At 40.7% G+C, this 24708-nt stretch overlaps 1 protein-coding gene across 4 annotated transcripts in view; it reads left to right on the forward strand.

Moving 5' to 3' along the window:
• Positions 1-24708, forward strand: part of SLC16A7 (solute carrier family 16 member 7) — a 627896-nt gene that overhangs the window by 50765 nt on the left and 552423 nt on the right. For all 4 annotated transcript variants that reach the window (XR_007769459.1, XM_050923821.1, XM_050923832.1 and 1 more), the window contains exon 2: positions 18325-18567. Coding sequence is in view for 3 of the 4 variants with exons in the window: in XM_050923821.1 (XP_050779778.1) it covers positions 18354-18567 (214 nt within the window). In the remaining variant the exon portion in view is untranslated. The remainder of the gene's footprint in view (positions 1-18324; positions 18568-24708) is intronic.

The following is a 24708-nucleotide window of genomic DNA, read 5'->3' on the forward strand; positions in this document are numbered from 1 at the left end:
TAAAATAGAGCTTTCCTACCTTACATCATTAATACATTAATGATGGTGAGGTGCTCAGGTAACAAGGTCACAGACGTATCTTAGATATATACTTCAGCAGTGCTGTATGCTTTTTTTTAACTCAACTATTTAAACATAATTATCAAGAAATAGCAAAAATCTATTGTCAGTTAATCTATTAATTGATATTACCTACTTAGCAGTGTCCCATAAAGAAAATATTTGAATAAAAACATTAAGATAATAAAAGTAATGCTATTAAGAAGCTACCATTTGGGGGTCAAATTTAAGATTGTTTTGTCTGGATGAAATATATATTTCTTTCTGACTGTTTATAAAGTCCTCATCTGTGGTTGTAGTAGGGTCCCTGTGGTGCAAAGCTGCATTGAGCCGTTTTTTCTTATCTTTTGTTTAAAGAAGGCACTCCATTTCAAGTGCTTTATTGGCAGTTAATGATTTTGCTGTTACATGGTAGCATATGGAAGAACAGTTTCTCATTAGAGCAAGTATGCATGGTCAGTTAGAGCAAATCAATAGATGCTTTGCTGTGCTTATAGACAAATTAAAGGTCTTCTTAGAGTGATGTGCAGCTAAATAACTATCTCTGTTATGAAAGCTTTTAGATATGTTGTGTATCTGGGCTATTTAACTATAATTTATCATTTTTCTGTCTAATTATGGAGGAAGCACAAGTACAGACTGTCTAGTCCAAGTAAACAACACTGCTATTTCTAGGGCATATTTATCGTTTTGCAAGATTCTTTCCATATTACATGAATGTTATTCATATGAAGAGTCTCAAGGCCTACTCTTGTTTCTTTGGTTTTCAAGAGTGATTAAAGGTAATTTTTCTTCTAATAGAACATAAAAATATTTTACTTTTGAGTAATGTTAATCAGTAGATAATTACATGTCTGTTATGCTTTTTTAGGAAGTCAGGCAATTTTTGATTAACTATATTAAGCAATTTGTCTAGTATAATGAACCTTGGAGATGCTGCAGATAAGATCAGTGGTGCAGTAAGGCGGTATGATTCAGTACGCAATACCAGTAAGCTATTTATAGCTGGTATGGTGTACTGAAAAGATACAGTAGAAGCAGAACGTGGGGCCGCCGGCAGCCTCATGCTGGCAGCTTCTCCGGTGCAACTGTACTGTCCCCAGCCCCTTGATGCACCTGCATGCCCAAATCTCCTGTCTGGGGACTGTACAGCAGCCCAGCTGGAGGACAGGGCTGGGGGAAGTACAGCTGCACCACAGGAGCTGCTGGCAAGGGGCTACCCACCCGGTGGCCCCATGTTCTGCTCCTTTTGCCACTGTGGTTTCTGGGAGAGCCCTGAACCACAAGGCTCTCCCGGGAGCTGCAGCAGTGAAAGAAGAAGAACATGCAGCTCCTCCAGTGCGGCTGTACCACCTCCAGGCCCACCCCCAACCTTGCGACACAGCTGCGTGCCTGTCTCTCCTGTCCGGGTCTGTACAGCAGACGACAGGGCTGGAGGCGGGGTTGGGGGTGGTGCAGCTGCTCTGGAGTAACTTGTAGTGAGTGACTGAAAAAGTTTGATTGGATTACTGAAGGCTCTTGTAATAGTCAACTTAGCCTTTTATGCCTAGGTTATCCAACTGGAATTTAACAGCCCACAGTAATGGGTTATGCTGATAGTTCTTGTTTATAAGAGCCACCTCCCATAATCTCTCTGCACCTCATTTATCCAGCTGTATAAAATAGAGCTTCCCTATCTTACATCATCAAAGATCTTCATAATGAAATCTTTTATTGTAGTTTTAGAGATACTTAATTATGAAGTGGCATGGCAAAGTAGCTGAGATCTATATACTATGACCTGAAGTTGTGAGCAAACCTGTTAGTTTTCATCTTGAGCTTATCAAAATTTTGGGTGATCAGCTTTGTCTTGCACTTAGCTTTATCCCACATGCCTCAAAGGAGTTGCATGTTTTACTTTCATTGATTTCCCCCCCCCCTCATCTTACAGAACTAAATGTTGAAAAGATGTGCCATTTTGATTATGTGACTGTTGGTTTTTTGTTTACCCATCATAGTTTTGGTCATAAAAAAGTCAGATTAGGAAAGCTCTTACTGTGGATATCTGGAGGGTAGAAGCTGTAGACAAAAGCCGAGTATAAAAGTAGACAAAAAGACATGTAAAAATAGTCTACGAAATTATTTATCTGGGAACCCTGCTTAGGATAGAGAGTAAGAAGTTTTCCTTGACTCAGTGAAAGATTCAACAGTATTCGTTCAGTGTAATTACGGTAATATAGGTAATTATTACAGGTAATAACATGAATTATACTGAAAGTGTATGCCACACTTTAAAAGCTCACAGCAGTAGTACAGATGCATAACAGGCGGAGACTGCAGCCAATTGAGTACTGCATTATAATGCCTCCAGAGGTATACTGGATGACAAATGTAGCATTGACTCCAACACACGGCAGCCTTGCAACCACTTCCTGTTGTGCAAGGGAGTTTGATCATGGCCACATCTCTGTTATGCCTTGGAGAGGACAACAGCACTAATGGCCCATCTCCTTTGCAGGAGAACTGGATGGGTACAAAGACTCCCTCCACACTTTCTCCCTTTACCCTCATCTCAACAGACTCATAAATGGGAAGGCTTTGTACAGGCATCCTGCATATCCCCTTACCTTGCACAACTATATAGAGACTAGTCACAAGCCTATCCATAATGTACATAATTATACTTTTCCTCATGACAAACGTTGAACTAGTTTGTCTCTGTTCATACTGATTTCTAGCCTTCTGTTTCTGCACACTATCATTTCATTCACTCTCGTGTTTCCTTCAGTCACACTCTCATTCACTCACACACAAATCTGCCAACTCATCTCCCTCTTTAAAGTCTCTATGCCTTCCTCAAGTGCAACACTTCCATTGTTAAAATCCTCTTCCCTCCATGATAACCCATGGCTCAGAGACCCTTGCCACCCAAGCTCAGACCCCTTCCCTTCAGGTGGAGAAGTCCACCCCCATTTCCTAACAATCCCCTGCAGCTCAGAACCTCCCTTCACATCAACTCCAACCCCCCAAATTCAGAGCCTTCCCCTTTCCACCTGAGCATTCCCCCTTAACCAACTTCCCCATTCCAAGCCCACCAGCAGACCCACAGGACAGCTGTGTACACAGTGGCTTCTGGGGTTTCCAGAATCTGGAAAAGCCCCATCCCCACAACCACAAGGAGTTCCAGCTGTCAGCAGGTGATGCTGTACACTCTAATACAACACCCAGACCACAGGTGCTATGCAATAGTATAATGTATGCATATATAGTCTACCATATATAGTTAGTATAGTATACCATAGTCACAGACCTTATATACAATAAATCAGATATTCCTCTCACTTTCATGGAGTTAGTCCTGATTTACACCAGTGTAAGTAAATCGTGTAAAATTGGTATGAAATCAGAATCCGTGTGCATAATGTGGCTGATAGCAGGGGCCTTGCTGATATGGTTTAGTTTCACCAGTCCCTGGTGACCTGGCATCCCAGCTTATTTCCCTGGCCTAGGCAAAACAACTCCATGATCACAATTCTCCTCAGATAATTCTATCATTGTTCGTAATACGAAAATATTCTCAAACTTGAATTCACAGTAAAAATAGCCATCTGTTTGTGTACTTTAAATACATAATACGTGGAAGATTCAAATCAGATTCACAGTACACAGACATATAAAATGATCATGTTCGCATAGTGAGCAGTGGTCACCCATCAGATGTTTCCAGGAATATCTATGCTATTAGACAATGTAACTGCATGTGATAAGATGTCTAGTTCTAGCACCCTGCGTGGAATTATTCATTTATTTCAGTTGGGTGTGGAATTCCTTTTAGAACACATTGGTGCCTATCCAAGGCTGTGGGTGTTCTTGACATACATTTAAATACACAGTAAGTTACAAAACATCAATGGTCAGAATCAGCAGCCCTTCTGTTTCATCACACGTCTTTAATCACTAGTCACGTGACCAGTTCAGTTTAACATATCAAAGTTTTTCACTAGACAAAAATTTCATCTTCATCTGCCAAAACAGGGGAGTCTCATTAGCTCCAATCCAAGAGTATAAATGGTTTTGTGTATCTCTTTTAGTCAGCATGGAATAAGGGACAAGAGAGGAGGTCTTCTGGGAACTACTCAAGTTCCTTGTGATTCTGAGAGACATACAAAATCTTTTAGGCTCCTGAACTGGAATACAACCTGGTCTGGCTCACTAATGAAAACCACTGGGTCTGCTTCTGCCATGAGCCAGTAGAGTTGCCCTGTAACTCACTGTAGGGTCCTAGAACATGGCCAACTACTAATGAATGTGCTCTAGGGAAGAATCCTACACTAGCTGGGAGATTGAGTGGTTACTTAGTAGCCCTTTTCCACATCTGACTTCGATGATGTGGTGCTTTTCTGCTTCTTCTTTTTTTTAAGTTACTCAGGCTATAGGAAGCAAAATATCAAGAGAAAAGAAAACTTATGCAAAAATAAAAGAAATTAAAATATTTGTAAACTTCCTCTAGGAAGACCAAGATGGGTACTCAGCAGCATTCTGAGTAAACATGACATTTAAAAATATGTGTGAGTGGCAGAAACTGGAAATGTAAGAGATGTTCACTTACATCCTGCTATCCAAGATGGTTGCTGCTATTTCAGCTGGAGCTGTACTATTGACTGAGAAAGTCACCTGGACCTGTTAGGAGATGTTACTAAGAGTTTAATCCATGAGTACTCATAGACAGACCCCCCCCCCCCCGCACTGGTCCCATGGAGATCAGTTGGGCTGAGTGTGGAAGCAGGAGTCCATGCACACTTATTACAGAATTATGGTTTAAGCCTTCAGCATGTTTAAGGCAAATATATCTTGATAAAGATTATAATACATACATATTCTAGAGCTGAGATTTTTGTATATGTAGAAATCTATTATTGTTTTGTGGGATGAAAGAGTGACCTTCAGTGAACAATGATGCTCTCAGTGTGATTCCAGCATTGTATTGCATTGCATTGTCAGGTACTTGCAAATGCAAAAGATCTTCCATTATAAATTTCTATTGCAGCTTCTCTGTCTCTCTAGTTCAGTGGTTCCCAACCTCTTTGGCTGGCGGGCGCCAGCCGAAGGACCACTGCGGCGGTGGGGCACCTGCCAAAATGCTGCCGAATTTCGGCAGCATTTCGGCAGCAACGCCTCTCGATGACGTCACTTGTCGACGGCAAGCGACGTCATCGAGAGATGTCCCCGTTGAAATTTGGGAGCGACGCCTCTCGATGACATCACTTGTCAGCGACAAGCGTCTTCACTGAGAGGCGTCCCCGCCAAAATGCCGCTGCGGCATTTCGGCTGGTGCTCTCCCAGGGACCAGGATGCGTGCATTAAGATGGTGCCCACGGGCACCGCGTTGGGGACCCCTGCTCTAGTTCATACACACGAGATATATACATGTATAATGTATTTTGCATGTTTTAACATTTATGCAAAATTTCATGTATAAAAACATTCTGATAAAATCTTGTTTTTATGTATAAGCTGACCTTCAATAGGAATTATAAAGACTCTGACAGCAGTCTACTGTCTATATGTATCTATATGTCACTTGAGAAAAGCATGACTCATGATTTTCTGCTACTGAACTGATTAAACTTCTGTCCTGAAACTACAGGAGAGTCATTGTTCAGACTGATGTTCTCAATGTCCTACATTCAACAGAGTTTACTCTTGATTTATTAAGCTTCCAGGTAAACATGTGTAAATGTGTGGACACACCCCCCCGCGACACCTCCTGCTGGTTGCTTCAGGGAATTAACTCGATTCCAGTTACAGAGAGCCCTCTTCAGGCCAGTGATCCACCTATCCTCTGCTGGCCCCGGGCCCCTCCCTGGACCTCACTGCCCCTTTAACTGGGTCTCCCCCTCCCAGGGGAACCCCACCCCACTATGCCTCAGTATTGGCTACTGCCCAGTCATTGTCTAGCCCTCACACCCTGGGGCAGACTGCAGTATCAGCCACTCATCATAGGCAAAGGGGTTTTGGCCTAACTGCCTTTACCCACCCTCCAGCTGCCCCTCTGCAAGCCCAGTACCTTGAAGGCCTAGAATTAGGCCCTGCAGCCTGGGGAGTTGCTGGCCTAGGGCTTCTAAGCTCCTAAGGCTTTTCCCCCAGCCCTGCCTTCCTTTAGGTCCCCTGGGTGAGTCCCTGAGCGGCTGGCCAGCCAGCCGGCCTGTCTCCCTGTCAGAGAGAGACTCTTTCTGCTTCTGGCTCCCTTGGCCTTCTTATACAGGCCCTCTGGCTCAGTTTGGGGCATGGCCCCCAGCTGCAACCACTCCTGCCATCAGCCCAGACTTTTGGCTTCAGCTATGGCCCCTTGCCAGGGCTGTTTTAACCCCTTCAGGGCAGGAGCAGAGATCCACTCTGCTACAACATGATTTACCTAGTTTCTTGTGCAAATATTTTTACTGTGTCCTTTTGCTAATTGGTATCATAGAAATACTATGAGTGTCTTTATATTTCTGTCCTTTCCAAGCTTACTGTATGTAAAAAAACCAAAATGTATTTCATTTCCCATTTCAGATATTATATTGGATTTTTGTGATTTGAATTGTTTTGATCTATATTTTCTAATAATGATGGAAAACACTTGTTTTGTTATATGTCAGGGGTTGGCAACCTCTGGCATGCGGCTCTCCAGGATAAGCCATACCAGGCCAATCGGGGTGGCGGGAAGCTGTGGCCAGCACATCCCTCACCCTCTTTGCTTCCGATCGCCCCCATTGGCTTGGGACAGCGAACCACGGCCAGTGGGAGCCACAGTCCGCCGAACCTGCCGTGACTGGTAAACAAACTGGCCCGGCCTGCCAGGGTGTTTACCCTGGCGAGCTGTGTGCCAGAGGTTGCTAACCCCTGTTATATGTTATCACACTTGACAGAAAAATAATCTGGAGTATAAAGCTTTTCCTCTGATGATGGAGAAATATCGAAAGATACTTTCAACTAATGCAGTGGTCCCCAACCCTTTTTGTTCGGCGGGAGCCAGACAATGAGCCACAGAGAACTGTGGTGGTGGACAAGCATCCACCGAAATGCCGCTGACAAGCAGTGCCATCCAGAGGTGTCACCGCCGAAATGCTGCTGAATTTTAGTGGCATTTCGGTGGCGACGCCTCTGGATGATGCTGTTTGTTGGAGGCAAGCAGCGTCATCCAGAGGCGTCGCTGCCAAAATGCCACCGAATTTCGGCGGCATTTTGGCAGATGCTTGTCCGCCGGCCAGTATGTGGATGCACTTAGACGCCGTGGTGGGTGCCCTGGTGCCTGTGGGCACCGCGTTGGGGACTCCTGAACTAATGCATATTTTTGTTTCTTTGTTTTTATTGTGGACTTTGGGCATTGGAGGTTTATCACTGTATAGTGCCAGGCCTGATAGAAATATCTCTTGAGGCATGAAAATGGGGATTCAGGGAAGTAAATAATTTAAAGGCATGTTTCCTTAAGATTTGGGGTTAAAGCCCAGATTCCCCACCATACTCTAAACATTTATTGTGTTCAGTGCATGTGAGTTGGCCTGGGAGGGTCCCACTCTGGAATTTTGTAAGATTCCTTTTGCATACTTTAGTGGGTTGGTCTGGACCTTCTTGGGCTCCTCAGCTATTCAGTGGCACTGCTTTAGAGGAACACCACAACCTTAGCATGACATGTAGACTTTCTCTGCATCACTTTCCTCTGCATCCCATGAGGCTATAGCAAATTACAGAAAAAAAAAGTAGAAAAGGAATGTAAATTGATATGTGCTTACATAAATAACATGATAAGAATCTTTACGTACGCTCTAAACTTTGTTACAGAACATCCAAAGATTATCTTGTCTGTACCATTGTAGAAATGTTAGGCCTCTCCATGACTTTGAGAGATATAGCAATGTGATATGCTCATAGGAGGATGTGTCCTGTGTAAGTACTAACTTCCTCCATTAAAGATAAGGGACGTTTTTGATCTCTCCAGGTCCAGTTTTTCACAATGGGTGGCAAAATACACATTAGCATTTGATTAAACCATCTTGTCCTTTAAAGTTAGTTTGTATATATATATCACTGCATCAGCTCATTAACACTTGGACAAAGTACATAGTAAGTTTGTAATTAAACATCCTCTCCCCTCCTATGGAACTCAGACACAATCATACATTCTTCCTTCCTTGTATTTGTTTGTGCTAAAGCCTTGTCATTGCCCCAATTTTGGTACATACTTCAAGTGAATTCTTTTACTGTCATGATTCAAATAGAAAAACAAACATTTTTGCATATACTTAAATGTTCTTTTATTCAGCTACCAGTCCCAGGTAACACATCATGCAAATGAAAGTCAGTTCTTTACTATTATATAACTCAGTTAAGAAATATTGAAACACAAGTACAGACATGACAGAGATTAAAAATTAAATGGGCTGGACATAAACAGCAAGTCCACCGTGGTATTACATGGCTGGCAGACTTCACAATGGCCAGGCAGAAGATTAAAAAAAATGGCAACATATCATAAGCAGATATTATATTAACTGGCTTTTCTCTTGAGAAAACATTCTATTTGAGTCAAACATCTCCCACTCCTGTAATGAAATGTGCTGGAGTTTTAATATTTTTTTATGATTCTGAGGCCACATCAGTTCAGTTCTCTTTTCCTTTTTTAATGTAAGCAATATTTCCTACCTCTACTAATGTCATGTCAAGACATATGGTTGAAATACCCATTCTATTTACTGTAATAATATAGTATTGTAATTCTCAGATGGCCTCAATGTGTTTTGAATTCAGTAGTTTATAGTGTAACCTTTACGGGTAAAGGAAACAACATATTTGTTCTCTCTTGGCAGATTTATGTTGGTTTGATTTTTCAGCTCAAATTATCTATGTCATTTTAATTCTAGTTTTCATATCAATAAATGGGCTCACTCTCTTACATTTCTCTGATCTTACAAAACATACACAATTCAGACATTTTTTCTCTTCTGATCAATGTCACTTGAATTTTATTCTTTTCATATGACTGAAGGGCTTCCCCCGCCCTTAGTTTAAGTAACTCCCAAGTAATTTATTTTTCAAGCCTAGTTTCCCCTTTTGTAAGTTTCTATACAAGTTTTTCTCTCTGTTTCTTTAAACCTTTACTACTTGCCTTCTCTTCTGTGTAATCTAGCATTAATGTCAATTCCTTTCATTGTAAAATAAATAATTCAATAGGTTTTTCCAGGGCACACTTAGAAAGTTTCTACCACTTTAGAAGTTCTTACCATTTCTACTGGTTTCTACAGGAAATGAACAACAGCTTTTAAACTGGTAGAAAGGGTTGAAGGTGACCACTGTGTAAGGTTCTGTACTTTGGAGCTGGTTTTCAGCCTCAGACTATAATTTGAGTCCAATCCAATCATATGTCCTAAGAGAGAGATTCTGTCTCAATTTACATCTTATTACACAATATGAAGAGTTGTCACTGAAACTTAGACATTACACATTAGCGTCTATTATTAGAGTATTAGTAAATGAGTGGGAAGAAAAAAGGCTTTCTTAATTCAGAGACTGATGCCTTCAGGTGAGGATATAGGCCTCTGGTAGGTTAATGCACAGGAAGTTTGTTCAATCATCAGTTTTTGATAAGAAAACAAAAGAGACAATGGGCTGGATTCTAATCTCAGTTATGTTGGTGTAAGTATAGAATAGCTGTAATGATTTTTTTGGAGATATCCACTGGTATAACTAGAATCAGATTCTCTTGCTTCTTCTTAAGCACAAATATTAAATGGATAGATAGATATTAATACTTTTTAATAGAAAATAAATATTACCAATTTCAAAATCATGGCTTTATGTAAGAATCAGAAGTTTGAAATATGAATGTTGTGGTTCAGGAAAGTTTTATCCAATAGTGCTGTCACAGAATAGAGTAGTTTTTGTTAGTATCCATAGTTTTTCTCAGTCCTTAATATTAGGAGAATGGTATTGAAATGATCATCTGTTCCTACTGATCATACAAAGGCAATCTATTTCTTTCAAGAGATCATGCAATATTTTTTTCAAGCAATGTACCAGAGCTGTGTAGGTAACTCCAACACTGCTTTGAAACCTTAGCTCTACCTATTATATAATGTTGAAATGCCATGGAAACATCCTTTCCTCCTCCCAAATCTAAGTGCATACAAAAATAATTGTATGCAATGGGCCGATGTTACAGATGCTGTACTGGTCTGTGAAGTGTTAAAATGTTAGGTACAAACAGTGGGTTCTAGAGACTCTTACAGTTGAGATGTCAAGCTGCAAGTAACAATTATAGATAATGGCTCAGGAGTAATGCTAGAATTTAAGGGATGGAAGGAATAGTTAAAAACAGACTAAGTGGATCAGTATCCTTGCAGTGCACGCAGCCTCCAGTCTGAATGGTAAAATGTGGGTTCACTGTTCTTATTAAAGCAAGTGTTGCGGAAAGGCTGGCTGGTTTGAATTTTTCCAAAGGCTAGAGAGATTTCAGAGAGAAAAGTTAAACTTAACAGAAGAACCAGTAGAGGGATTAATTTTAGCAAAGGGCTGGCACTAGACGATCACTTTTATTGCCAAAACTGATTATTTCTTCAAATTTAACCAATTACATTTCATTTAGATATATGCACTCGGACTTGGTTGTGGTGTTGCATGTTCAAGGCTACAGATAGTCTATAGAATGACTTTCTTGAGGTAATTCAAATGGAATTACTGAAACTTCATGGAAAGCACCATGTCTTCATATATGTTTGTACTGCACTTAACACAATACAGCCCCAATCCTGAATGCAATACAATATTATAAGGTTGGTATAGCTTTTACATTTGTATATTAACAAAAGAGATGATTTTCCAAATTTGATCTATTTGATGAAGTGTCTAATACTTGAGAATTTTCTAATTCATGGTAAACATCAATTACAGATTTCAGTGGTCTTACACTGACTGAAAATCATTTAGATCTTCTAACAGAGAGACTGATATCTTCTTGTGAATCAGTTAAATGTGTGTGACCACAAATCAGCTGAGTCTAACCATGAATATGAGTGATACAAAGTTTTTGAAAGTGTCACGGATAGCTCTTCAACACAAATACCAAATCAACATGGCACCATTTCATTGTTGGATGTGTGGTGAAGAAAAGTAAAAACAAAATGCAAGGAAAAATAATTAAATTAGTAGAGGAAAGATAAATAAATTACTATATTAGACTGAGTGAAGTAATATGTCTTTAATTTCTAACCTTCTTGCTTAATTGTTGGTCACTGGTTTACTTTTCCTCCATTTTCTTTTGTTCAGAGACCTATGTATCCACTTCTTAATTTAATTTGATATTACGGGTGAAATCCTGGCCACACTGAAGTCAATGGCAAAACTCCCATTTTCTTTGATGGTGCCAGGATTTCACCTAAGATCCCCTCATGCTCATACAGTCATTCCAGCGCTACTCTTTGCTGGCATGTCACAGAACTTCAAAATATGCTGATACAATGTCTCAGAAGATGTGTTATTACTATTGTTATCAGTCCTAACAGAACCATGAAACAGCTAAAAAGCAAAGTCTGGGTATTTTTTTTAGTGTAACTTGTTTTATTTACATTCTATACCTTAGTCATTATAAAGATGTGGTCAAACTCCATGCAAGTGTAATGCTGACAGACCCTGGTCATCGGCAGGCAGGATCAACTCTGGGACTTCTGGAGTTGAATGCAGGAGCCTCTACTGCATGAGCTAGAAGCCAACTGGCTGTAGAGCAGACTCATTTTATCTCTCTAAGTGGTCTCGGTGCCACTAGATGGGACAGAACACCACACCCAGGAGGTATGTGGGCAGAGGTGAAAGTAATATTAAACATTTACTGGTACAGGGGCCCAGCTCTGGGCCTCTGGCAGAAGAGGCGGGACCTCAAGCAGAAGGGATGGGGCTAGGGGTCAGCCTCCCCCAGCCAGCCCATCTGCGCTGCCTGGCCTGCTCCGGCAGAGATTTAAATTGCTGACCCCAGGGCAGCTGCCCCTTTTGCCCCTCTCCCCCATCAGTAACCCTGCCTGTAGAGTCCCTATCGGCAGGGCTACCAACGGGGGTGGGGTGGAAGTGGCGGTGGCAAAAGGGGCAGTGACATTTAAGTGCTGCTGCAGCAGTGCTTTAAGGAGGGTTCTTTTTCATGGCAGCACTTTAATGTCAGCTGCATACAGCCTAGTACCAGCTTCTTACTAGTATGCTGTACCGGCCCACTTTCACCCCTGTTTGGGGGTTACATACTTCCCCTAGCTGAGGAAGCATATCTTGAGCTTCAGAGACTTCCCAGTTGAAATCCCGGAATAGCTGCCACTTGTAATGCTGACAGACCCCAGCTGTTAGGCAGGACTGAACCTAGGGCCTTTCGAGCTTAGTGCATGAGCTACTCCTGTATGAGCGAGAAGCCAACTGGCTGCTAGCTAAAGCTGTAGAGAAGACTAATTTTATCTCTCTAAGTGGTCTCAGTGCCACTAGATGGGACAGAACACTACTCCCAGAAGGTGTGTAGGTTACACAAACAATTATCTTCTTTAAGGAATTTTTGCCAAAACACACTGCAATGCCCAGTAAGTAACTCTGCCCCTAGAATTGGCTGTATTTATAAAGATTAAGACAGAGTGCAAATTCTCCTGCTGCTTGCATTACAACATTTCTTCAAAGACGGAACAGTGTTCACAGGGTAATAAAAAGAACATGTACAAGTATGCCTGACTATCCCATCTGGTGATTCCTGCCATAATGAGAAATTACCCAAAGCCCAGTAAATAACAGTTTATAAAAATTTTAGAAAACTGTAATTTCTGCAGTGTTTAAACAAGACAATTTTCTCTGTATTGAAGAAAGTGTAATTCCTGTGTAGTCCATTCTTCTGAACTGGTGTGACCAGCGAACCGTTGATTTTAAATTTAGTAGACATGCCTAATGATGAATGAGTTTGGGATTAAGGTATATCATATCGATTATTCAAATCACTAAACCTCAAATTTCTTTTTGACTTGGGCCCCGATTCTACAATCTAATCCATGCCGGCAGACCCCTGTACAAATCAAGGGATTTGGGCTCCTAAATTATCTAGGTGCTTATGAAAACTACAGCTTTACCACATACTTCACTTAGACACTGATTCTTATCCCTACTCTGCCACTGATTTATTGTGAGACTTGGGTAAGTTGTTTAACCTCTCTGTACATTAGTTTCCCCATCTGTAAAAGGGATAATAATGTTGAATGGTTTCACGAGTTACTGTGAAGCTTAATGCACACATTTTTGCAAAACCCTTTGTTATCCTTGGCTCATCCTACAGGTTTGGAAAGCACTGGACACATACCAAGTATTAATGTTATTGTACCTTAATTAAGGGCAGATTTTTCATATCCCAAGTTCTTTCCATCACAGATGAATGGCTACCTAATCAAGCACAAAGAAATTGCAAGCCTAGTTTGGTTTAAAAAAACCTCCCAAACCTAAAAACATTTACTGTTAGATACACACAAAAGCAAAACTGCAACTCACATAAAAGTAGAGGTTCTGTAAATATGAGAAAGACAAACCTTTTCAGAATATTTCTTGACAAGCTCTTGATGGTTCATTTGGGCAGTGGACAGCTGCAGAATATTAATAAAGTACTGGGAGAAGAACAATCTGAATATGTTGGTCATGGCTGACCAAAAGTCGCAGGGCATGATATCAAGATTTATTATTTATCTCTAGATATTGGTCTTAGTTTGACCTCGTTACTGCAATATTTTCTTTTTCTTTCTTTCTTTCTTTCAGTGGCATTCACTGGCACTAACCTTTGACATTGAACCATCCACAGAGATGGACTGAACATTTACCCAGTTGATTTTCTTAGTGGCCAGAAATTAGATTCCAGTAAGCAAAGTGAAATCTAGATAATTGTGCTTAGCATAATCAGGTCCTGGCCCATGGGGGCAAAGAATAGGCAGAGCCAGCCCAGCACCTGGTGGAAAAGCCTATGCAATGGGTGAATTTCCTGGGGGTTTATGTTTTTGTAAGGTTCAAAAACTATATTTGTTCAACTTTTTCCTCAGAGATGTGATGGTAGTGATTTTTAAACAGGTGTGCGTGTGTGTATATATATATATATATATATATAAAAATAAAATAGAGGACTTACTCAGTTTATTATCACTTTAAACTATGTTACATTATGGACTTAAAAGTTGATGTTATATAGACTGCATTGGTATAATTTTAATGGGTTTAAAATGTTGATACATGAAATATCTTCAGTTCAAACTGATGAAATATAGGAAAATAGATTCATGTCTAAATTTTTTAAATGCGTATTTGTAGGATGTGTCGAAAAAGTTTGTCAGCAGGGCTGGGAAATTGTGATCAGTAGCAGGTAGGAATCTCTTCAATTACCCTGTAGTATACCCTCAGCTGGCACCTATAGGAATGAAGTAGTGTATTTCATGCTAAATTGAGTTTGTTTTCTGAATGCTTAGAAGCGAGATTAATAAATCAGCATGTCTTTTGGATGGCCAGAGGAAATGGTTTTTTTTTAGTTTTAGCATTTCAGACCCTGATTCAGTAAGGGACTTAATCATGGGCTTAAGTGCTTTGCTGAAATTAAACATCAACTAGCAATCTATACAGTCAGAAAAAACTCTTTGTCCTCATTGTCCAGATTCTTTGCCCTGGTCTACAGTATGAGTTTAGGTCAAATTTAGCAGCATTAGATCAATTTAAGCCTGCATCTGTCCACATGATGAAGCCAGTTTTGTTGACTTAAAAGGCTGTTAAAATCAATTTCTGTACTTCTCCCTGACGAGGGGATTAGCGCTGAAATCGACCCTGCTGGGTCAAATTTGGGGTAGTGTGGACGCAATTGGCCTCCGGGAGCTATCCCAGAGTGCTCCATTGTGACCAATCTGGACAGCACTTTCAACTCAGATGCACTGGCCAGGTAGACAGGAAAAGTCCTGCAAACTTTTGAATTTCATTTCCTATTTGGCCACCGTGGTGAGCTGATCAGCACAGGTGACCATGCAGAGCTCATCACAGCACAGGTGAGCATGGAGTCCCAGAATTGCAAAAGAGCTCCGGCATGGACCAAATGGGAGGTACTGGATCTGATCGCTGTATGGGGAGACAAATCTGTGCTATCAGAACTCCATTCTAAAAGACAAAATGATTAAGGGCAGCCAGACACCAGGGCATTAGGAGAGCGCAGCAGGGCATGCTGCGCATCAGAGAAGCTTTGAAAAACAGTTTCATGACTGGCCAGGCTACAGTGTGAAAGTTCTGTTTGTTTCTCCTTGATGAAAACCCGCCCCCTTGGTCCACTCAACTTCCCTGTAAGCCAACCGCCCTCCCCTTCACCTCACCTCTTTGATCTCTGCTTGCAGAGACAATAAAGTCATTGTTTCAGATTCATGCATTCTTTATTAATTCACCACACAAATCGGGGGATAACTGCCAAGGTAACCCGGGAAGGGTGGGGAAGGAGGGAAGCACAGTGGTGGGGTAGTTGTAGGGGCACCCCCTAGAATGACATGCAGCTCATCATAGAAGCGAGATGTCTGGAGCTCTGTCCCAAAGTGGCCATTTGCCACTCTGGTTCTTTGGTAGGCTTGCCTGATATTCCAGGCAGGATTGAATCTCCATTAGACAAAACTTAAAGAAGGGAATGACCTGGAGTCACTTCCATTTATGTCCAGGCGACCCCAACCGACCTCACCAAGACTGGCCAGGACCACCCATGTCTGCCCAGGCACCCCTGACTGACCTCACCGAGGCCGGCCAGGAGTACCCATGTCTGCCCAGGAGCCCCCGACTAACCTCACCAAGGCTGGCCAGGAGGAACCAGGAGACAGCAGCAGATGGTACAATACGGCTGCTAACCATCCTTGCTAACTTGCAAGGGCAAGGAGCTGCTGCTGTGTAGCATTGCAGTACTACATCTGCCAGCAGCACCCAGAAGATCTATGGTGACAGTGAGCTGAGCAGGCTCCATGCTTGCCATGGTATGTTGTCTGCACGGGTAACCCAGGAAAAATGGCGAGAAAAGATTTTTTGTCATTGCTTCCATGGGGGGCAGAGGGGCTGATGACATGTACCCAGAATCATCTGCGACAATGTTTTTGCCCCATCAGGCATTGGGAGCTCAACCCAGAATTCCAATGGGGGTATGTGGACACTGTGGGAACTGTAGAATAGCTATCCACATATTAAATCAACCTAATTTCATAATGTAGACATACCTTTTATTTCTTTCAGATAAAGGACCTGATACTCCTCTCACCCCAGTATAACTTAGTGGAGTCACATGAAAGTAAAACAGGATAAGTGAGATCAGAATAAGGTCCAAGGTCTTGTCTTGTACTTTATGTCTATTATGTGCTGTATGTATGCGACAGGTACCTATTCCTGACAAAACCAGGCATGTCTGATGTGATGCAAAAGCCAAATTATTTGGGCTTTTCCAACTTTGCATAGGAGCCAAAAGTATTTTTATTTGATTTAGCCCATAGAGGTCTGTTATTACAGAAGTGATGTTTGCAATCATCTTGGAGTGCAGTGACTTTATGTATGGGCTAGGCTGGTAATAGATAATCTTAAAGACAACCCTATGTTTGTTTTCTAACATATATTGTATGCCTTGTTAGATGCACTTTACTATGAGTGTACTCAAAGCACACTCCAGAGAGATTAATTGAAGCTAACACACTTCATTTTTTACATTTTGCTAAAGGTAATCATATTACTGCCACCACTGATATAATTTGCTATGAAAAATCTGAGCATTCTTTAAGTGGCATGGAAAAAAATCACATGGAGATCCACTGACAAAAGTATGCATAATGGAAACCTACACATAATTCTGGGTCTGTAACTTTGGTTGATGGTATAGAGGTGATCACTTGAGCTTAAAACAGAGCTGAAATGCCCAGAAAGGAACAGAAGTGGAGGGTGAAAGCTTTATTGCATGTTCTCTAAATGTTCTGGAAAGACATAGATGTAAACACTGAATGACTGCTGCTCCATGTTTTTAGGGTTGGGAGATGCCATGGTGGGAGGATAGCAGGACTGGGAAGCAGACACTCTATCCAACATGTTGTCCACTGACACCAGTTGATTTCTAAGCAGGATGTGGATTGTCTTGGTGTTCAGATACCGGATGAGCAAAGTATAAACCTTAATTAGATAGGGTTCAACAGGGGTTGATTTGATTTTCCCATTAATTCTTGGGCTCCATAGTGTTTGCTGGTTGCACTTGTTATCCCTCCCATAAGAAGAACATGAAGTGGTATATCTGTAAGATTTGACTTTTTAAGCTTTCTGCAATAGAAAATTATTAGTTGTTAAAAGTTTGAGAGATATTTTATTCTCTTCATAAAAAACTCTGCTCTCATATCCTCACAGCAGTTATTGACTTTAAGAATCTGCTACCTATACATGTTCAGAACTCACTGTGACATCAGTAGGAATTCTGTGTATGTCAGAAAAGCAAAGTATTACAGTCAAGTTCTGTAATGTGCAGCTGAAAGAACTGTATTCTTATAAGTTACAGTGTACATCAAAGTATGCCAACAAATACATCATAAAATTATAACTTTTTAAAACTCTTATGATGGATACACAGAGAATTTAAATCTGACATGAAACTTTTAAAAAACATGTTCATATAGTAAAAGTGAAAGATTTCAAACAGCATTCAGTTTAATAAAAGCATTTTTTGGCAATTTGTTACTTTGTATTATTTCCCAAAGACTTGTAGACTTTGAGCAGATGTTATTGAAATGGCATTTAGTCATGGTGGATTGCATTTTTTTTACCATCATTTACTATAAGGGTGAAATCAAGCTTTACTTTATATTTTGACACTTCTGTTTGAATTAAAAAAAGACAACTCTTTAAGACACTGGAGCTATGTCAGTTCCCACCAGCTGAGAATCTGGCCCAAAATGTCACTTTTTCTATAAGTGATTAATTGATTAATATAACTTCAGTGTTTGGGATCAATGATCTGTAACAGTAACAAGGTACTTAATGTGATTCTCTGAATAACTATAGCCAATTAATTCCCCCTATCCCTTTAGGGTAGATATGGTTTTAAAGGCAAGTATTCGTGCTATATCATCCCAAGCCTTCTGGTACCATCTAGGAGTTTGTTCTCTATTGTGATTATGGTTTATAATCCGTTATCATTATTATCAATAATATGTATTTGTTAAATTCAGTGTGCTAAAGCAAAAGGGATGCTATTGAAACATTGTTTCTATTTTTCATTTACAGCCTTGCTTGAAATCAGACAAAGCCTGACAATGCCGCCAGCTACAACAGCACCACAGTACGCACCCCCAGATGGAGGATGGGGCTGGGTTGTGGTCTTTGGGGCTTTTATCTCCATTGGATTTTCCTATGCATTCCCAAAAGCCATCACAGTGTTCTTCAAGGAAATTCAAGAGATCTTCCACACATCATATAGTGAAATAGCTTGGATATCATCGATTATGTTGGCTGTTATGTATGCAGGAGGTAAGGCATTTGAGAAACTAACAAATGGTATAGCTCTTTAAGGTTTTGTGTAGTCTTAAATAATGTAAAGTTAATTCCTGTTGCCTGCTTGCACACTCGCTCACCATACCCTGACTCATCATGGCATAGCTGTAGCTACTCCATTGTTAAGGTTGCATCTATGTTTCCATCGTGAACCCAATTATTTCACCAACCCCTGATCCTTTCTTAAATCTAAAAAGTAATATCAGTCAGGGTTAGGTCTGGAACCAAGATAAAGTTGTTTTACTATATTTGGTCTGTAATTGGACAAAAGATTCTTCCAAAAGACTTCCAACTTTGTCACTTTGTAGGTAAAAAAACCTCCAAAAAATCACTCACTCACACTAAGGGCTTGTCTACATCAGAAAGTTGCAGCGCTGGTGAGGGAGTTACAGCGCTGCAACTTAGGAGGTGTACACATCTGCAGGGCACCACCAGCGCTGCAACTCCCTGTTTGCAGCGCTGGCCGTACTCCCGTTTTGTCTCGGGTGTACAGGATCCAGCGCTGGTGATCCAGCGCTGGTAATCAAATATAGACACTTACCAGCGCTTTTCTTGACCTCCGTGGAATAAGCAGGTATCCCAGCATACCTGAGGAAGCCTCTGGTAATCAAGCTGGTCTCCTTCCCCGGTTTGCTCTCGCGTTCCCCGAACCCCGAGCAAGCAGGTCTCCTTCCCTGAGGTTTGCTGGGTGGTTCCGGGAATGCGAGAGCAAACCGAGAAAGGAGACCAGCTTCGCCGTGGTTTGCTCTCGCGTTCCCCGAACCCCGAGCAAGCAGGTCTCCTTCCCTGAGGTTTGCTGGGTGGTTCCGGGAACGCGAGAGCAAACCAGGAAAGGAGACCAGCTTCGCCGCGGTTTGCTCTCGCGTTTCCCGGAACCACCCTGCAAACCGCAGGGAAGGAGACCTGCTTGTTCGGGGAACGCGAGAGCAAACCGCGGCGAAGCTGGTCTCCTTTCCCGGGTTTGCTCTCGCGTTCCCCGAACCACCCAGCAAACCGCAGGGAAGGAGACCTGCTTGTTCGGGGGTTCGGGGAACGAGAGAGCAAACCGGGAAAGGAGACCAGCTTCGCCGCGGTTTGCTCTCGCGTTCCCCGAACCTCCCTTGAAGCCGCCCAACAGCGCTGCAGTGTGGCCACATCTAACACCACTTGCAGCACTGGTTGCTGTAAGTGTGGCCACTCTGCAGCGCTGGCCCTATACAGCTGTACTAATACAGCTGTAACAACCAGCGCTGCAAAATTTTAGATGTAGACATGGCCTAAAAAACATACACATAAAGGAAGGCAATAAAATTTAGTTGACCTGATAGGTTGGTTTATCTAGTTCAAATATAGGGCTCAATATTGCAAGATGCTGAGCACTACAGTGGGGTGCTGAGTGTTCTCACCTGCCAATGATGCTCAGGGCCTCAAAGAGTTCCCAGTACCAAATATTAGTTGATTGAACTTAAATTTAGAAACTTCTGATAATATTAATATCAAGTTTATGAGGCTAGCTGCCCCTCTGTCCCCCCTGTGGTCTCTCTGAGGGCACTTTCCCTGAGGTGTTAGAATGCTTGCCCTTCCCTGTTTCAGATGGAATCTCATGATTATTCCACTCTTAAACCAAGATCCAGAGTACTCCCCATGTATACCAGCTGCTTATCACCCTGCAAGTCCTACTGGGTTTCAGGCACCTGCATTTCCTCCCTTAGAGAATGGAATGCCCAGTTAATAAATATTCCAAGACACCATGTTCTTGAAAACAAAACAAATAACTGTATTTAAGGTTAGAAAAGGTAATTATGCATTAGGAAAAAAAGGACTAAAAATGAAACTTGTATACATGCCTATCTTACCTGAAGTACTACCATCCCATAATGGCAACCAAGGCAAGTTTTGCTTCTTTAGACATCTCTGCTGGTCGCTCTGAGTATCTCTCTCCACACCCTGGAGAATGTGTGTTTTAAAATTCTGCCTTGTTTCTTCACTCTTTTGGAGACTGCTTTAAGTGTTAGTGGACTTGCCCCCACCCCCCAATCAAACTATTGTTGTAGGCTGTCCAGGGGACTAGCTCAGGGTTATCAAGGCCAGTAATTGTGGCATTGTCATTTAATGACAGTGGAAGCTGATAGGTGACTATCATAAGACATCTCCTCCTTCAAGTCTGGAATGTTCCAGATGGTTCTCTATGGGAAAACACTTAGTCAAAATTATATGTCCTGAAAACAGGCCAGTGGCAGATTAAGATATAGTTTTCATAATTATTAAAGAGCACCCACATATTTCTCAGAAGTGACACCTGAATAATAATACTCTATGGTAATATCAGGCCCTATACACTTAAAAAGTGATTGCCGGAGACATACACTTTCATTTTTAAAAAAGTAAGCTCCTAGTCCTTTTCCTTACAGATGTAGATCTCAGAGCCTCTGTCCTGGGATGTTCAGGGGCTGTGCTTGGACAGGAGATGGAGTATAATCCTTTGTACCATGCCTATTTTGGGCAGTGCTGAAGGCTCCTATATTAGCCCCTGCTCTTTGCAGAATCTGGGAGGCGCGAAAGTGTCTTAAAGCCATTTTTGCTTTCCTTTCCTCTTAGCTGTGCCTTCTGTGCTGGGCCTCCTCAGGGCATGGAGTCTGTCTTACTGTTTGTAACATGCCCCTCTAATCACTGCAAAGTTTTGTAAAGGCAGATTTGTCCTGCAACCCTAACTAAGTGTTTTGTTGCCTGGGATTAATGTTCAATTTACACAACCATCCATATAATCTCAGTTTGGCCCTTAATTATTAGTAGTACAAATGCTAATGATACAGTATTCAACAATGGGAGAGCTCATTTTCGGAGACCATAAAGCAGAAAGAGATTGTTTGTGATACTACCTATTTTTTTTTTATTTAGTATTTCTTTAAATCCAGTGGCCAACAACCTGCTAATTTCCCATTCAATCTAGACTAATCAACATATACCTCAGTCAATGTAAATAACATCAGTACAAGAACACTGTGTAAAGTTATTTTGATATCTTATTACAATACTAACAGTGGGCAACCCTGCCCAACATAAGCTTTCTTTGAAGCCACAGCTACTGTATAACTGTTTCCTAAAAAATAAGCCATTTAGACAATCACTGGCAGAATATGAAATAGGCAAGCCCTAAGAAAAACATTTGAGGTGGAAATCATTCTATTGTTTTTCCTCTCTGGATATGGCTATGTTTGCATTCTAGCATTTGATGTATTGTAATCTGAAATAAGCAGGAGGTACAAGCTGCATTGTTTACTATGAAGTGCAATAGGTATATCTAAAATGTTACTGGTACACTTTGTTCATCATACTGCTAATTGAGATAACCTGAAAAAAATCTTAAGATCTGACACACTCATTATGGCTTAGCATTCAACCTACTAATCATCTCAGTGGGGTCATTGAGTAAGTTAGAATCTATTCAGAGGTTCTTTGCTTTAGAGGCTGCAGCCACTTGCAGTAATTAGATGGCATCTGTGCCTCAGTAACAAGATATTAACTTACCTTTCAATGTTTGAAAAAAATTGAAACTAATAAAAGGCATCCAGTAAGGAGCTAAAAGAATGTTAATTATGTTTATTACTTACTTCATACTTAGAATAAATGGCATTACATTGTAGCAGACCATCTGGCAATCCATATGGTATCCTAGAGTCCTGGTGAATTCCAGCAAATAGGTCAAGCACAATGTTCACCCCATTAGGAGAGCACTAAGCCGAGATGGCAAATAGTATAAATTAAATTAATATGAAACCCTTTTTCCCCTCTCAATACAATATAATGCACACTTGTATGCTTTTAACAATGAGCACATATATTGTTTCTTTTTAGTTAGATAGTTATTTTCTGTTGGTTCAAGTTGATTAAATTGCTAACCCTGAAAACAATATCTTCTGTGTGATCATCATGGTACATGGACAATGGGCAGCCAGTGGCAGTGAGAGCTCCCCATATTGTTCAGCCTGTGCAGTCTGAATCATCCTCTGTGGAGAGGAGCAGTAGTTCAGTAGCCATGGCAACTCATTCTTCTGCCTCTCTTGAGCAGAAACTGTCAATTGTGTTAAATTAAAGGTGATGGTTTTGTGATGGACTCCTGATCACAAGGGACTGAGATTGAGATCACCAAACATTTTACTGGAGGCCAAGACACAGGATGTTGTGGGGTTTGTGTGTCAGTGGCTATAATGCAACTTATTTCTATCTACCTATCTACCTTAATATTTATATAACTATAGATGCATAGATTAAACTTTGCTATTTATTTCATAAATTCACTTTTTACTCTGCAGAGCATTAACTGCCAAAAAGTGGCTGCAGTAAAACAGAAAGCTTCCTCCAAATCGTTACCTTCTTAGGGTTCAATCCACTTCCCATTAAAGTCAATGGAAAGATTCTCATTGTCAGCAACAGAAGTTTGATAGGGCCCTTTGTGACAACTATGAAGCCAGTTCCATGGGACGGCTCAGTACACCCCAGACATGTCTGACCATATGTGTTAATTTTCCTTGGGAAATAATATTTTTGCTATTAGATTCTGCTTTGCTACTGTTTTTTTCAGTCATAAGTTCCATGGTAGCCCAATAATGACTATTTGGGGTTCAGCACAGCAGAATGAAACATTTCTTTCAGAGAAAAGTGTTTTGGTATTTTATCGTTGTAATAGAAAAATAAATAAAATTATGGCCATTTCTAGGTACAACTTTAAAGTCCCCGTCCATTATTTGATAACTTTTATCAAGAACACAGACAATACTATTGAGGGTAACAAATGGTATCACATCTTTATTAATTAAAATATTCTTCCACCCCCACTCCCAGAGGTACTGGCAATACTTAAAATTAAAGACCCACAAGCTTGATAGAAAGGAATGGCAATAGATTATGGTGTCCTAGCCCAGACCAGAGTGGTGCTAAGTGCCCTTAACTCCCATTATCTCAACTTCTCTTCAAGGGAGTTGAGGGATCAGCATTTAGCAGGACTGAATCCCTGAAGAGTTGCCATAGTTCAATGAGAGAAGGATTCATTTCATTCTAAGTGAAGTAATTTTTCTAAATAGATCATTTAAAAAGAACTTTGTGATCCTTCTGGATGAAAGATGCTATAGAAACAAGTAATAAAATTGTGACTATTTCACACTAGATAGACTCTGACAGTGGACAAAAAGTACAGTAGTTCACTTTTCTCGTCTCTCTTTTCCTCATGTTTTAAGTTATGTATGTTTTTGGTTACTTATTTTTATATATCATCAAATTCTGAAAGGGTTTGTTCAGATGACAATTCAAATATAACCTACAGACAAGTGCTCATAGTGCCTTTGTCAAATATTAATTGGGAAAATAACTTTTCATATGGTATGTTCAAAATATTTGCAATTTTACCTCAGTGGTGTTTCAGTGATACTGCTGTGAAGGTGAAATGGCATGCTCTATGGAAATGACAGTTTGCAAAATCCATGTAACACAAACAACAGATGGCTGCATTTTTAACTTTTACACTAGCACTACGCCCCCATGATTTTTCTGTTGACGTACAGAGAGGTTTTTCCTGATTTTTACAGAGATTGGCACACAAATCTGAGTGAATGTGAAGAAGGTGATTGAGAAACTTTCTTGTCCTGATCTATATCCCTTGTTGTGAGGGACAAACCTATATTCCTCACCAAAATATGCAAAGTGTTGAATTTTAATAACCTAATTTAAAGTGTCATTGAAAACAGAACCTATCAACTTTCCAAATGCCTCATGGGCATGAGGGAATAATTCACATTTAGTTTAAAATATATGTCCAACATCTATGTCAAGTTAATTTGAGACTGCAGATAAAGGAAAGGGAGCCATAATGAGATGGCACAAGAACAGAGAATTGTGAATCTCATTAAGAAAATGAGACAAATACAAGAAAAGAAGTTTCAAGAGTAACAAAAATAGTATAAACTTACAGTAGCTTAATTTAAAAAAAAGACTTGCATGTTAAAGAAGCCTGAGAAATCCTTCGTACACTAGTATAACCTCTTCTTCCTATGCCGCTTCCAAGACTTTGCTAATAAGATTGATGGTGTATTCTGTAGGACAGTTTTCTAAGTACTGGCATAGCAATCCTCCTCCTAAATCCTC

Source organism: Gopherus flavomarginatus, chromosome 1 (genome assembly GCF_025201925.1).
Source record: "Gopherus flavomarginatus isolate rGopFla2 chromosome 1, rGopFla2.mat.asm, whole genome shotgun sequence".
Lineage (NCBI taxonomy): Eukaryota > Metazoa > Chordata > Testudines > Testudinidae > Gopherus > Gopherus flavomarginatus.